The 13,005-nt window shown below is 37.6% G+C and overlaps 1 protein-coding gene across 4 annotated transcripts in view; it reads left to right on the top strand.

Moving 5' to 3' along the window:
• The window catches only part of AK9 (adenylate kinase 9), a 119,598-nt gene that overhangs the window by 36,280 nt on the left and 70,313 nt on the right, over positions 1-13,005 (top strand). For 3 of the 4 annotated variants that reach the window (XR_014312156.1, XM_082731995.1, XM_082731996.1), the window contains exons 14-16: positions 1,087-1,197; positions 1,295-1,390; positions 5,499-5,662. Coding sequence is in view for 3 of the 4 variants with exons in the window: in XM_082731995.1 (XP_082588121.1) it covers positions 1,087-1,197; positions 1,295-1,390; positions 5,499-5,662 (371 nt within the window). In the remaining variant the exon portion in view is untranslated. The remainder of the gene's footprint in view (positions 1-1,086; positions 1,198-1,294; positions 1,391-5,498; positions 5,663-13,005) is intronic. The other variant, XM_082731994.1, reaches the window with a different exon arrangement.

The raw sequence follows: 13,005 nt of genomic DNA on the forward strand, positions 1-13,005 counted from the left end.
TGAATTTGTTTTTAGTATATTATCTTCAAAATGAAAACTGAAAATTTACTAAATATTCATGGACAATTCACAAACTAAAGCTCGAGAAATTTGGGGAGGACTAATAAGATGGCTTTTTATTTAACTTATTTAAGGCTGGACAAAATGAATTCATTCATTCATTCAACTTAGTACTCTATGTTAGACATGATTCTAGGCACTGGGCTACAGAGGTGAACCAGACACATGAAACTCCTGTCTTTGTGGTTGTTACATTTTAATGGGGGGGGGGGGGCGGGTAGTGGTGGTAAGTGAATAGATAGAAAAATATAATATGATACTGAGTCAGGCAGTGACTGGGGAAGGGGTGCCGGAGTGTTAGGATGAGCAAGGAAGACCTTTCTGAAAAGAGAACATTTAACTGAAACCTGGATCAAGAAGGAACTAGTTGGCTTCCAGGAGGAAGAACAGTGATTGATGGTGTTTCTTGGAATCTGTAGTGATTCCTTTCACATCAAATTATGTCCTGAAATCATAGATTTTAGATTTTTCCACAAATTGCTTTCTTCCACCAGAACATAGAAATAGATGACATTTCTCATATACTGCAAACTTAAAAGTCTCTTTTTCTTTTTCAAATTCTATAAATTAGAATTCAGATTTAGAATAAATCTGATAGTATGATTCTTAAAAATTTTTTAATTGGAATTTTCATGCTGGTTCCATTAATTTGCTAGCTTTGCAATTTCACTCCCAGATACATTTTTAAGAAAAATCTGTCAGTGAAGATTACTGAGGTTTTTTAACATAGAAAATTCTATAATACAGAGGATGGTAGCTAACACGCATTAGGCTTCCTGCGTGCCAAGCATTTTCTTAGTGCTTGAGTCTATTTTCTCATTTAATCCTTACAATAATGCTTTTGGCTTGATCATCCTCGTTTTGCCCAGTAGAAATTGAAACTGAGAGATCAAATGATTTGCCAAAGCCACACTACCTGGGTCAGAACTCACACTCAAGTCTCTTTAGAGCAGAAGATTTCATCTCTACCCTTGTCTTCCTACCCCCAAGTCTATTTTGCTAACACAGCCCCTTACTATCTTTTAGCACAATCAACTTTAAGAATACTTGAAAGAGAATTTGAAAAGAAGGAATATGACAAGTTCCCATCTGATGGCTTTAAGAGCTTAGAAGAGTCACAGTCTTCATTTGATGAAGGTGGTAAAAAATATATATATATATTGCTGATGTTCTTGGCCAAATCCTTTCTGATCTAAACAGATTAGCTGATAAAGCATATTATTCTTTCATGCAGCGTTCACTCATGAACCCCCAAAAGATGGCTCTTTAGAAGACAAGGAAGACAAAAAGAGTTCAGAAAATGTCTTCGATGATCAATCCTCTAAGACTGGTAAAGATGATAACAGAATGAATGGTTCATGCCATGTTTATGGATCTCATTCCGTTTATTTTGGTTTTATTATGTTTATATTGGAACTTAAAATTATCCCCAAAATTGGACATTTAGGTTGAAAACTAGTTAGCTTTTCTCTTACGGATTTAAATTGGACAGTTATAGAACAGAAACAGATTTATTAGAATGAAGAAAAAACTAATAAGATAATAAATTCTTTCTTAAAATCTGTCTACTTTAATGTACTGGAACCAGAACATCACAAACCTAGAGTCTGAGCTGTGAACTTTTACCATTTAGTGCTTGAGAGCATACAATGTAAGCTATTTTTACCTTTTTTGATTTATAATACAACATTTAATTATATTACTTCATTATGAAATATTTTAATCCTCATTTTAAATTATTGCACTATTTCCTTGTTCATAGGTAATAATTTTAAGTAGTTCCTTATGTTGTAAACTTATTTTTCAGATTTTTTTTACTACTGTAAATAATGTTTTAATGAATTTTTTCATTGTCTGCATGCTGACATAGGTGTAATCCCTAGTTTAATTGGTATGAAGTTATAGACAGAGTCAAATTGCTTTGTGTAAAAGTTATTCCAAATTATGTTTCCCTCAGTAATATATAAGATATGTGTTATTGTTTCCTTGGCATATTTTCTTTTAAAATATAATTTCCACAATTTTTATTTATTAATATTTTAATATTAACCATTAATATTTCTTCTTTTCTGAGGTGACCATTTTTGTCTTTTGCTCATTTTTCTAAGTACTTCTATCAGTTACATGTTTCTAAAAAAAATTTCTGTATTAGTTCCTTATTTTGTATATTTTTTTTCAACATTGGATCATTTGTCTTTTAAATCACTTTGCTGTTTTTGAAGTAGAGGGACTTTTTCATAGTTTTATAGTCAAATCATGACTTTTGCTTTATTGATTTCTTCCATTTACTTTCAGATCTTACCAAGTCTTCCTCTCAACCCGAGATTTAATACATACTTATATTCTTTTTTTTCTATCATTCCAATCTTTTGGCATTTAGTATTTAAATGAATCTATAATTCCTTTCATTATATAATGTAGAGCTGATTGTTCGGTTGGTTCCCCATAATTCAGACAGATGTGTGCTTGGCCGGTGTTTTTTTAAAGCCTAGTAGGAATTGACCTGGGCCCTGTCAGAAACTCACATATGGCACGCCACTTACGATATACACACACAGTCTTCGCTAGAGGACCCTAAACATTAAATTTTTGACCAAATAACATCTGGGAGCCCCTTCTCAGCTGCTGCAGAATTCCTAGCACCAAAACAGAAAAAAAGCCCTGGACCCTTGCTGTCTGTTTTCTCTTTGGGGGAGGTAGTGCAAGGTAGAAGTCAGAGGCATCAGTGCCTCTATCCTCCACTGAAGCGATGTCAATCCCGCCAGGATGCCCCGGGAAAAGGTATGCTCCCTGCACAGCCTTTACCTCTTGGAGCCAGGAGATTGTTAGTTCCATCAGGAAGGGCAAATTTGATTTGTTTCTAATTTAGATCCACTGGCATGGTATGAAACTAAAATTACTCTTGGTTTTGTGATAAGTCATTGTCTCTGTTTTTCACTGTGTATGGTATATGCCCTATTGTTGACCTCTTTGATTACAATGATTGTAATATCAGTTTTAAAAAATTGGGAACATAAGTCCTGGCTCCCTGGGCCTATCATACCACACTCTGTATTGGGAATCACCTACAATGTCATGTTGTTCTTGAAGTGTTAACAATGTTTTATTCATAGATGAGAAAGAAACCAGTGAATCATCTCCATTTAAAAGGAGTTTTCAAAGCTCTGGTCAAGATTTTAAATTGGACCCCCAAAAAGTTAATTAATATTTGGTTAATATGGTTCTCTCAGATTGTGGATCTCAAAATCACAAATAATTTCTTCAGAATTTTGAGAAATTCTGTGTGAGAAATGTGTGATTTAAAAAAAAAAAAAAAAAATATATATATATATATATATATATGGGCACGTGGGTGGCTCCGTTGGTTGGGTGCCTGCCTTCAACTCAGGTCATGATCTCAGGGTCCTGGGATAAAGCCCCGTGTTGTATTGGCTCCCTGCTTAGCCAGGAGTCTGCTGCTCCCTCTCCCTCTATCCCTCCCCACTGCTTGTGTCCCCTCTCTATCTATCTCTATCTCTTGCAAATAAATAAAATCTTAAAAAATAAATAGTAAATTTAAAAACATAATCAATACTCTACCTTAAAGGCTACTCTATCTTCTTTTTTTAAAATTAACACATAATGTATTATTTGCTCCAGGGGTACAGGTCTGTGAATCATCAGGCTTACACACTTCACAGCACTCACCATAGCATACACCCTCCCCAATGCCCATAACCCAGTCATCCTATCCCTACCCTCTACCCCGCCCCCGGCAACCCTCAGTTTGTTTCATGAGATTGAGAGCCTCTTATGGTTTGTCTCCCTCCTGATCCCATCTTGTTTCACTTTTTTCCTTCCCTACCCCCCACAACCCCCTGCCCTGCCTCAAATTCCTCATATCAAAGAGATCATATGATAATTGTCTTTCTCTGATTGACTTATTTCACTCAGCATAATACCCTCTAGTTACAAACAATAAGATTTCATTTCTTTTGATACCACATCTTTATCTATTCATCTGTTGGTGGACATCTAGGTTCTTTCCATAGTTTGACTATTGTGGACATTGCTGCGATAAACATTTGGGTGCACGTGCTCCTTCGGATCACTACATTTGTATCTTTAGGGTAAATACCCAGTAGTGCTATTGCTGGGCCATAGGGTAACTCTATTTCAACTCTCTGAGGAACCTCCATACTGTTCTCCAGAGTGGCTGCACCAGCTTGCATTTCCACCAACAGCATAGGAGGGTTCTCTTAAAGGCTACTCTATAATGAACAGATAGACATGCAAAAGCACAGAAAAAAGAAAATGTGGTATATTATTTTGATGAAAAGAATATTGGGAAGACAAGGGCTCTGTCTTTCTGTTCTGCTATCCTTGGCATGTGGCTACCAAGCCGCGAAATGGCTGGTGGTACCGCAGTCATCATATCAGTGTGCTTGGCAGGAAGAGGAAAGAGGCAGGGACAAAAACTGGCACTCCACCCAGCCCAGTTGTTCCTCATTAGAAAGAGGACAGGAAAACTCACCAGAAAATAATCTGGCTCCATGTTATCTAAAGGCCATCTAGGTTATAAGGGAAGTGGAGAGATGTAGTGTTTTTAGCTGGGCACATTGCTGACCCCCACAAACTCAGGGTTCTGTTATTAAGAAAGAGAAGAATGGATATTGAGTGACCAACTAGCAGCCTCTAGAACATTTGGTATCTCTCTGGAACTGCTGGTTCTCTCCATCCTTAAAAATAAGCTTCTCAGTTCCCAGAAGCTGGGCAGTAGGCAGCTGCTCTTTGAAGGCCCTTTGGCATTTTATTTCTGGGCTCGGATAGAAGAGGCTCTAGCAGGAGACCCTGGTTTTGGAGTGTTAGGACAGCAGTTCAGGAAGCAGAACTGGAAAAGCAGAAGTAGAGGAGCCAAGGGCAGCTGCCAATCTTCTGTCTTGTTAGAGGAGGGGATGAATACTTATATTCTGATGAAGCCTGTGAGCCACGGCAGCCATGGGAACAGCCATTCAGCTTGAAGTGAGGGTAAGAATGAAGAACACTTGAAAACCCCGCCTGTGCCATCCTCTCTTCCATCCTGGCCAACTTGCCTACCTCTTTTCCTCTCACTGTTGTACGTGGTCCCATGCTTGTGACTGGAAGTATTCATCGTGTTTTCTGATTCATTCCCTCAATGCTCATGATTTACCGTGACCCAGGAATCCTTCGCTCCCTCCCTCTTCTACCTGGCTTCCTGGGTTTTGGCTCCTGCTGGGCATGACTTCTTACCTCACTCACCTTCATTCTGACCTTCTGATGTTTTATAGTTCCTGACTTCATGTTTCCTCCCCAGTCTATTTCCCCCTTCTTGGAGCATGTACTGCAGTAACACAAAAATAGTACTTTCTTGGATCAAGTATTAACAATCCTGATCTATTGCAAGTAACATTGTCCACTAAAATTATTAATGGCGTTAGGTTATTTTGCTTTAGACACATTAGAAGACTCCATAGAAGACGTAACTGCAGAGCATCCAGAGGTTCTTTCTATGATAGAGGAGACTGTGAAAATGACAAAGGACATGAACTTTGAACAGCCATATGAAAAGCATGCTGAAATCTTAGAGGAAATCATCAAAGAGGTAAGAAGTCCAGACCCAAATGCCTATGCTCTTTGGTAGTTTTTAATGTCCAAACAATTATGCAATATAATTTCATACCTTTGACATTAATCTTTCATTAACTTTTATCTTCTTTAATTGAGTTCAGTTCAGTTCATTAAAATATGGTGCCTGTGAAGCATGTATCAATGTTAGATATTTCTTCTATGAGCTAATTAGTTGTAAACAGAGACAAATTTCACTCTGTAGCTAACTTATTTCTTCTCACCACCTTGAACATGCATTCATAGGGGAAATGGATGGACACACAAGTGATTGTCCAATCTAAGGGGAAAATAAAGCGTCCGATGCTATGTCCTACCACTGACAAATCAGAAGGTTTATCTTTGGTTTATAAAGAACAAGATACCCATACAGGTCTATTTTGTACAAAGACCTTAAGTAAGCATTCAGGGCAAAAGTCAAAGACAACAAATCTGTTTTGGACTCTCAATGAACTTCTTTGGTATTTTTCTGTAATTTGAGAATTATGTCATTTAAAATTATTTGAGAGGAGAGGCACCTGGATGTCTCAGTGGGTTAAGCCTCTGCCTTTGGCTCAGGTCATGATCTCAGGGTCCTGGAATCGAGCCCCACATTGGGCTCTCTGCTCACCAGGGAGCCTGCTTCCCCCCCCCCCAACCCCGCTTGCCTCTCTGCCCACTTGTGATCTCTATCTATCAAATAAATAATGAAAAATAAAAATCTTTTAAAAATAAAATTGAGAAGAAAAAAATATTCTATGAGAGTATAAAACCACGCTGTAACACGTTGGGTTGGCTCCTTGAGCCCAAGGCTATACCCAAGGTGAGTTGCTATCCCCCTCTGAGCTTCCCATAGAGTTATTTCAACTTCTGCACTCCTTCATGTTGTTCTATTGCTCGTTGTTTCCTTCAGAAACATTCTGAGAACCTACTATTTGCCCTGTAATGTGCTAGATTCTAGAGTTATGAAGATGAATTAAACATAGCTCTTTAAGGAGCCATCAGTCAGGTGTGGAAGGCTGATGTATAATCCAGTATTTGAGTTATCCTGAAATTTGTGGTAATTAGATATGTACAAGGTGTAGGAATTCCACCTACCATTAGGGTTCTCAGCTCTGCATGGGAAGTGAGACAAAGTGTCCCAGAGGAGAGACAGGCAAGTGAAGGACGTCTATAGCACTGTGGAAGTCCCATCCTTGCCCTTCACTGAAGATTTCCTCCATTCTCTTAGCATTTATTCTGGAGGATACACATCTACAAGGAGTACTAAAACTCCTCTGATACAGGAATGCATACAGTGTCATTAGAGGACAAGCTGCCACTCTGGGATTATGGAGGACTCTAAATCACATAACATTTTAACATCAAATATCTCATCAGATCATCTTTCTCAAGAGAACAGAGACCTGTACAGGAGACCTTTTGACCTTTCATCAGTTTTGATGGTCTCTTAGCTAGGTTGAACCTAAAACTGCTCTAAAAATAAATAAATATATAACATCCTTAAAAAAAAAAAAAGTAGCCAGATAAAGAGATCTACTCCTTTATGTCATTTGCTCATTTTTAATAATTTATCTTTGTTTTCATTTGCAGTTCTTTATGTGTTCTGAATATGAGCCCTAGGTATATCGCAACTACCTTTACAAATATCTTCTATTCTGAATAATAAGAGTTAATTTTAATGAAGTCCAACTGATTAATTTTTCTTTCATAGTTAGTGCTTCCTGTTTCAGAAACCTTTGGCTGTCCAAGGTTAGGAGGATATATATATTATTAGGTTTTCTTCTGTAAATTTTTCTTTGCCTTTCATATTTAGATTTAGGGTTCATTTTGAATTAATTTATTTATGTAAAAAATATATCCAAATGGCCAATAAGCATGTGAAAATGTACTCAACACCATTAGTTATCAGAAAAATACAAATTAAAACTACAACATGAGGAAGGGGAAGAAGTATAAACTTCCAGTTATGCAAGAAATCAAGGGAATGAAAAGTACAACGTAAGGAATGTACTCATTAATATTATAATGACTTTGTATGGTGACCAGAAGGTAACTACATTTATCTTGGTGAGCATTTTGTAATGTATTTAATTGTAGAACAACTAAGTTGTATGTCTGAAACTCTTATAATATTTTATGTCAACTATACTTCAATAACAATTATAATACATACATATGTACATATTTTACATGGATTTTTTTTAAAAACCACAACATGATGATCATGATTAATTTTTTTCTAATATGGATATCCAGTTATGCTCCAGCACCATTTATTGTAAAGACCAACTTTTCCTCGCTATCATAATTCAAGTGGCCTTATCTGTGTAGTCTATTTCTGGACACTCCATTCTGTTCCATGGACCTATTTGTCTATCTACATTCCAATACCACACATATTAACTGCTGTAGCTTTGTAATAAATCTTGAAATCTGGAGAGAAGACTCCTTTAACAGCTTGTTTCTCCTATTACTGCATCCTTCCCTGTGTAATAAGTTGTTTCGTTCTCCTTACTTTTTCAAGAGTATCTTGACTATTATAGATCCTTTTTACTTCCACATAAATTTTAGAATCAACTTTCACTACACACACACACACACACGCTGGGGTTTTGATTGGGTTGCAATGAATCTGTAAATAAATTTAATGAGAACTACCATCTTCACAATATTGGGTCTTCTAATCCATGAACATAAAATAACCTTATTTTGGAGCCTCGGTGACTCAGATGGTTTAAGGTCTACCTTCGTCTCAGGTCATGATCTCCAGGTCCTGGGGTCAAGCCCCATGTCCGGCTCCCAGCTCAGCCAGGAGCCTGCTTCTCCCTCTCTCGCTGCCTCTCCCCTTGCTTGTGCTCTTTTTGTCACTGTCTCTCAAATGAATAAATAAAATCTTTAAAAAAGAAGAATAGCCTTACTTTATCTCATTCTTTAGTTTCTCTCAGCATTGTTTTGTAGTTTTCAGTGTAGAAGTCTTCAGTATCCCTCATTAGGTTTATTTTTAGGTATTTGATGTATTTTGATGCTATTTTAGATACTGTTGTGGTCCTATCTTATTTTTCAATTGTTGTTTCAGTAATCATTTTTATCCTGTTTTTCTATTGTACCTCCTGCTAAATTTCGTACTCTGATCTGAAGGTCATAGACTACATGCAGAACAGGTATGAATAATGCATTTAGGCATAATATATGATCCTGTCCAGGAAAAGTGAACAGGTTTTATTTCATTTGCAAACTGGACAGTTAGGCATGGCTCCCTGGAGTCATGGGTTAAGAAAGATTCTGAAACACATCTGTGTATTAGCTTCTTTTCGCATTTTTTAGAATTGCAGTTCAACAATATTTTGAAAACTTAAAAATACAGAAATAATAATAGGTGTCATTTCTACCAAAGAGAAAGAAGAGTCACTCCCTTGCAGTGGAGAATGCGCAGAAATTTTTCCCACACTCAATCATTTGCACTTTGACCTGGTTTCTGCCCTGACCAAGTTAGAGAGCACACAATGGAAGCAGAGGCGGGGGCGGGGGGACACAGGGAACTTCCTTCTGCTTCCATTGCTCTGCCCAGTTGTGTTAACTGAAGCTCTTACATAGACGTATGCCAAAGGTATTTGCCGTGTACCTCACAGAAAAATGTCAAGGGGACAACATCAAGGGAAGTGAGGTTTTTTTTTCTTTTCTAAAGATTTTATTTATTTATTTGACAGACAGAGATCACAAGTAGGCAGAGAAGCAGGCAGAGAGAGAGAAGGAAGCAGGCTCCCTGCTGAGCAGAGAGCCCGACATGGGGCTCAATCCCAGGACCCTGAAATCATGACCCGAGCCGAAGGCAGCGGCTTAACCCACTGAGCCACCCAGGCGCCCCGGGAAGTGAGGTTTTTGTGTCAAACCTGCCCTTGTATGTTTTCTAGCCCATGAGCTATCCAGCGGCGACCACGGCCTATTTCTCTAGTCACGGCAGCCTTCCCAGTGTGATACGTCATTTTTGCTCAGCTTCCCTCATGACATGGTTTTTTCTCTAAAACCTCTCCATGTCTGCCCTTGTATCTGTGTTCTTCACACGGAAGTTGTGTTTTTCTGTGCCTCGCATGTCTCTGTGTCACTCCCAGGCTGTGTCGTGATTCTCCCAGTCTCTTTTCTCAGTCCCTCTCTGTCTAGATATATTTCACAGCAATAAATACTTGGATGTACAAGTGATAAACATATGTCCGTGTATATAACTGTACACACATATATGTATATCTTTATTTATGTATTCACAAATGGTAAAATGGAAAGTAATCATGGAATAGCATAGAATAAGGGAATCCAGGAATAGCATGTTTAAGTGCAGGGGGGGGAATTTTTATTAAGTTAAAGATCACAAAAGGATAAAAGGATGAATAGTGCATGAAAATTTATATTATTTTTCTAAATATTATTTTCTCCCACTCATCCCTCCCTGAGGATGTCCGAAGAAAACACCACTTTATTTTCATCTGAGAACCCACTTCCATGGCTCTGGTGACAGCGGGGCCAGACCCAGACCATGCACAAAGGCTCCCCTGGGGCCCCCTCCTTACCACTTGTCCCACTAGGCTCAGAGTCCATCCACTCCTCTGCTGGGCCATACACTCTGAAATTCTTTCAGATATGAAATCTTAAGGAAGGTTCCCCCTTCTCTCCACAGTGATCTCAACTGGAGAAACTTTCTCAATAGATTCCTGCATTGAAGCTGTTTTGCTGCTACTTCCAAAACCTGTATCCTGGGGCACCTGGGTGGCTCAGTGGTTTAAAGCCTCTGCCTTCAGCTCAGGTCACGATCCCAGAGTCCTGGGATCAGGCCCTACGGCGGCGGGCTCTCTGCTCAGAAGGGAGCCTTGCGTCCCCCTCTCTCTCTGCCTGCCTCTCTGCCTACTTGTGATCTCTGTCTGTCAAATAAATAAATAAAATCTTTAAAAAAAACAAAACAAAAAAAAAACCCTGTATCCTTAAGGACCCAAGTCCTCACCTCCCAAAACTTTACTGTCCTCAGTATTGAAATGTCCAGGCCTGAGTGCCTTATGCACCTGCCCCCCACCCGGAATCAGCGACCTCTCTCCCTGAGGCAGTGGATGTGCCCATAGTGTTTCACTTTTTCCTTAAGTCACTTGAGATAAAGTCACTTGAGATAAAGTCAGAAAGACAACTTCCACATTTGGACTGCACAAGCACAGTGGAAAAACTCTTAAAGCAAAAGTTTAGTAGAGAGGCTACTTAATAATGATTCTCTCTATAAAAAAAACAAACATGAAAATAATAATTTTAGGACAAAGGTCAAAAAGTATTTATAATAAATATGACCTAATAATTGCTTATACAAGGATTTCTTACAAACCAAGAAAAATGGAAGACCCTATGTAAAAGTAGGAAAAAGATATAGATGGATTGTTTCATCAAAGAAGAAATGCAAATTATTAACTGAAATTTTTAATGTTCAAATTCCAAGAAAAATATGAAACTTAAAACAGTGGGATGTAAGTTCTTACTATCAAATTGCCAAAGATTTTTTAAAAACATATAACAATCCATACCAGGAAGGCTATAATGAGATAGTCACATAGGAGAACTGAAAATTGATACAGATGTTTTGGAAGCAATGTGACAATGTGTGTGAAAGATCTTTAAGATGTTCCTTCCTTTATGAGCCTAAAAACACATCTTCTAGGAATCTAACCTAAGAACACAATATTTAGGCATAGATTTGCATATACAGATGTTTATCAATGTTATATTAAAATTATAAATTATGTAAATATTTACCAGTGAGAGAATGATTAAACAGGTTAAGAGCTATTCATTTGATGAAATACTATGAAGGCATTAATTTTTTTCAAAAAAAATTGGAATGAGATTGAGAAATCATAAATTATCTCTCCGTGTTGCTTTTATTTTCCTATCTTTGCAACTGGACGGTAAAATTTTCATTAACCATTTTACTTCCTTTTTTCAGTTTTATTGAGTTGTATTTGACATATAACATTATATTAGTTTAAGGTGTATAACATAATTATATGTGTATATATTGTGAAATGTTTAACACAATAATTTTAATTAACATCCATCACTTCACACACTAAGCTTTGTGTATGTGTGATTGTAATTTCTAAGATCTACTCTCTTAGTAACTTCCAAATGTACAATATAGTATTGTTAACTGTAGTCAAACCATGCCGAATATTATGCCCCAGGGACCTATTTATCTTATAACTAAAAATTTGTACCTTTTGCCCACCTCCATCCATTCTCCCCACCCCCACCCCTGCCTCTGGCAACCACCAATCTGTTCTCTGTTTCTATGAGTTCGATTTTTTAAGATTCTCTATATAAGTGAGATTATACAGTATTTGTCTTTCTCTGACTTATTTCATTTATTTTTTTTTACTTATTTCATTTATATTTCTTTTTTTATAGCTTTTTCTTTTTCCCTTTAATTCTCTTAAACATTTCAAAGTGCTTAAAAATTTTTTTAAAAGACTCTTCAATCTGAAACTAATGATACACTTTACGTTAACTAATTTAATTTAAAGAGTTCAAAGTTAAAAGAATTTTTTAAAAAAGACTCTTCATCCAGATGGAAATTCATAAAGTAGGGAATCTTGAGTTCTGCAGAGGCCAGTGAGTTTTACCCATTCTTGTGACATCTCTTCCCCTCTGGCTTCAAGTATCACGTGATTGCATGATGACACACAAACTTGAACTCCTCAGAGCTGGTGTATTCCCAGGTCCACATTACCAATTTCCATATTTGCCCTGAAGCCCTTGCTACTGCACTGCCTGAGGGGGGATGGGAGCAGAGTTTAGCAGAACTCCCTAAGCACCTGCAAGGTCTGTTTTCACCTGATTCCTTCCTATTGTTTTTAGTAACCATGTCAGTACCTTCTCAGCTCTCACACTGAGGGATGGAAAGCAAAAGGGAGGTGAATAGTGTTGTCACTAAAACAGGCAAGCTGGACTGGGCCCTTGCTACTCAAAGAGTGCTCCACGGACCACTGCCACCTCGGAACATGTTCCAAATGCATACTCCTGGGCCCAAGACCTCCTAAATTAGGATCTGAATTCTATTCAGAATAACAGATAACAAAAATATACTGTTCAATTATTTAATAAAGGCTTTTGCTTCCCATTCTTCATTTTTAAAACTTAGATAGCTTTATTGCTTTAAAATTAAGTGTCTTTTTTACAACTGTATCTCCCTGAGATATCTTCCTCGTATCTCCCTGATACGAGGAAGTGGAGATGCAACATGGGAGGTTTGGGGGGTGGGAAAAGAATAAATGAAACAAGATGGGATCAGGAGGGAGACAAACCATAAGTGAC

This window comes from Mustela nivalis, assembly GCF_964662115.1.
Source record: "Mustela nivalis genome assembly, chromosome: 5".
In the NCBI taxonomy this organism is placed as follows: domain Eukaryota; kingdom Metazoa; phylum Chordata; class Mammalia; order Carnivora; family Mustelidae; genus Mustela; species Mustela nivalis.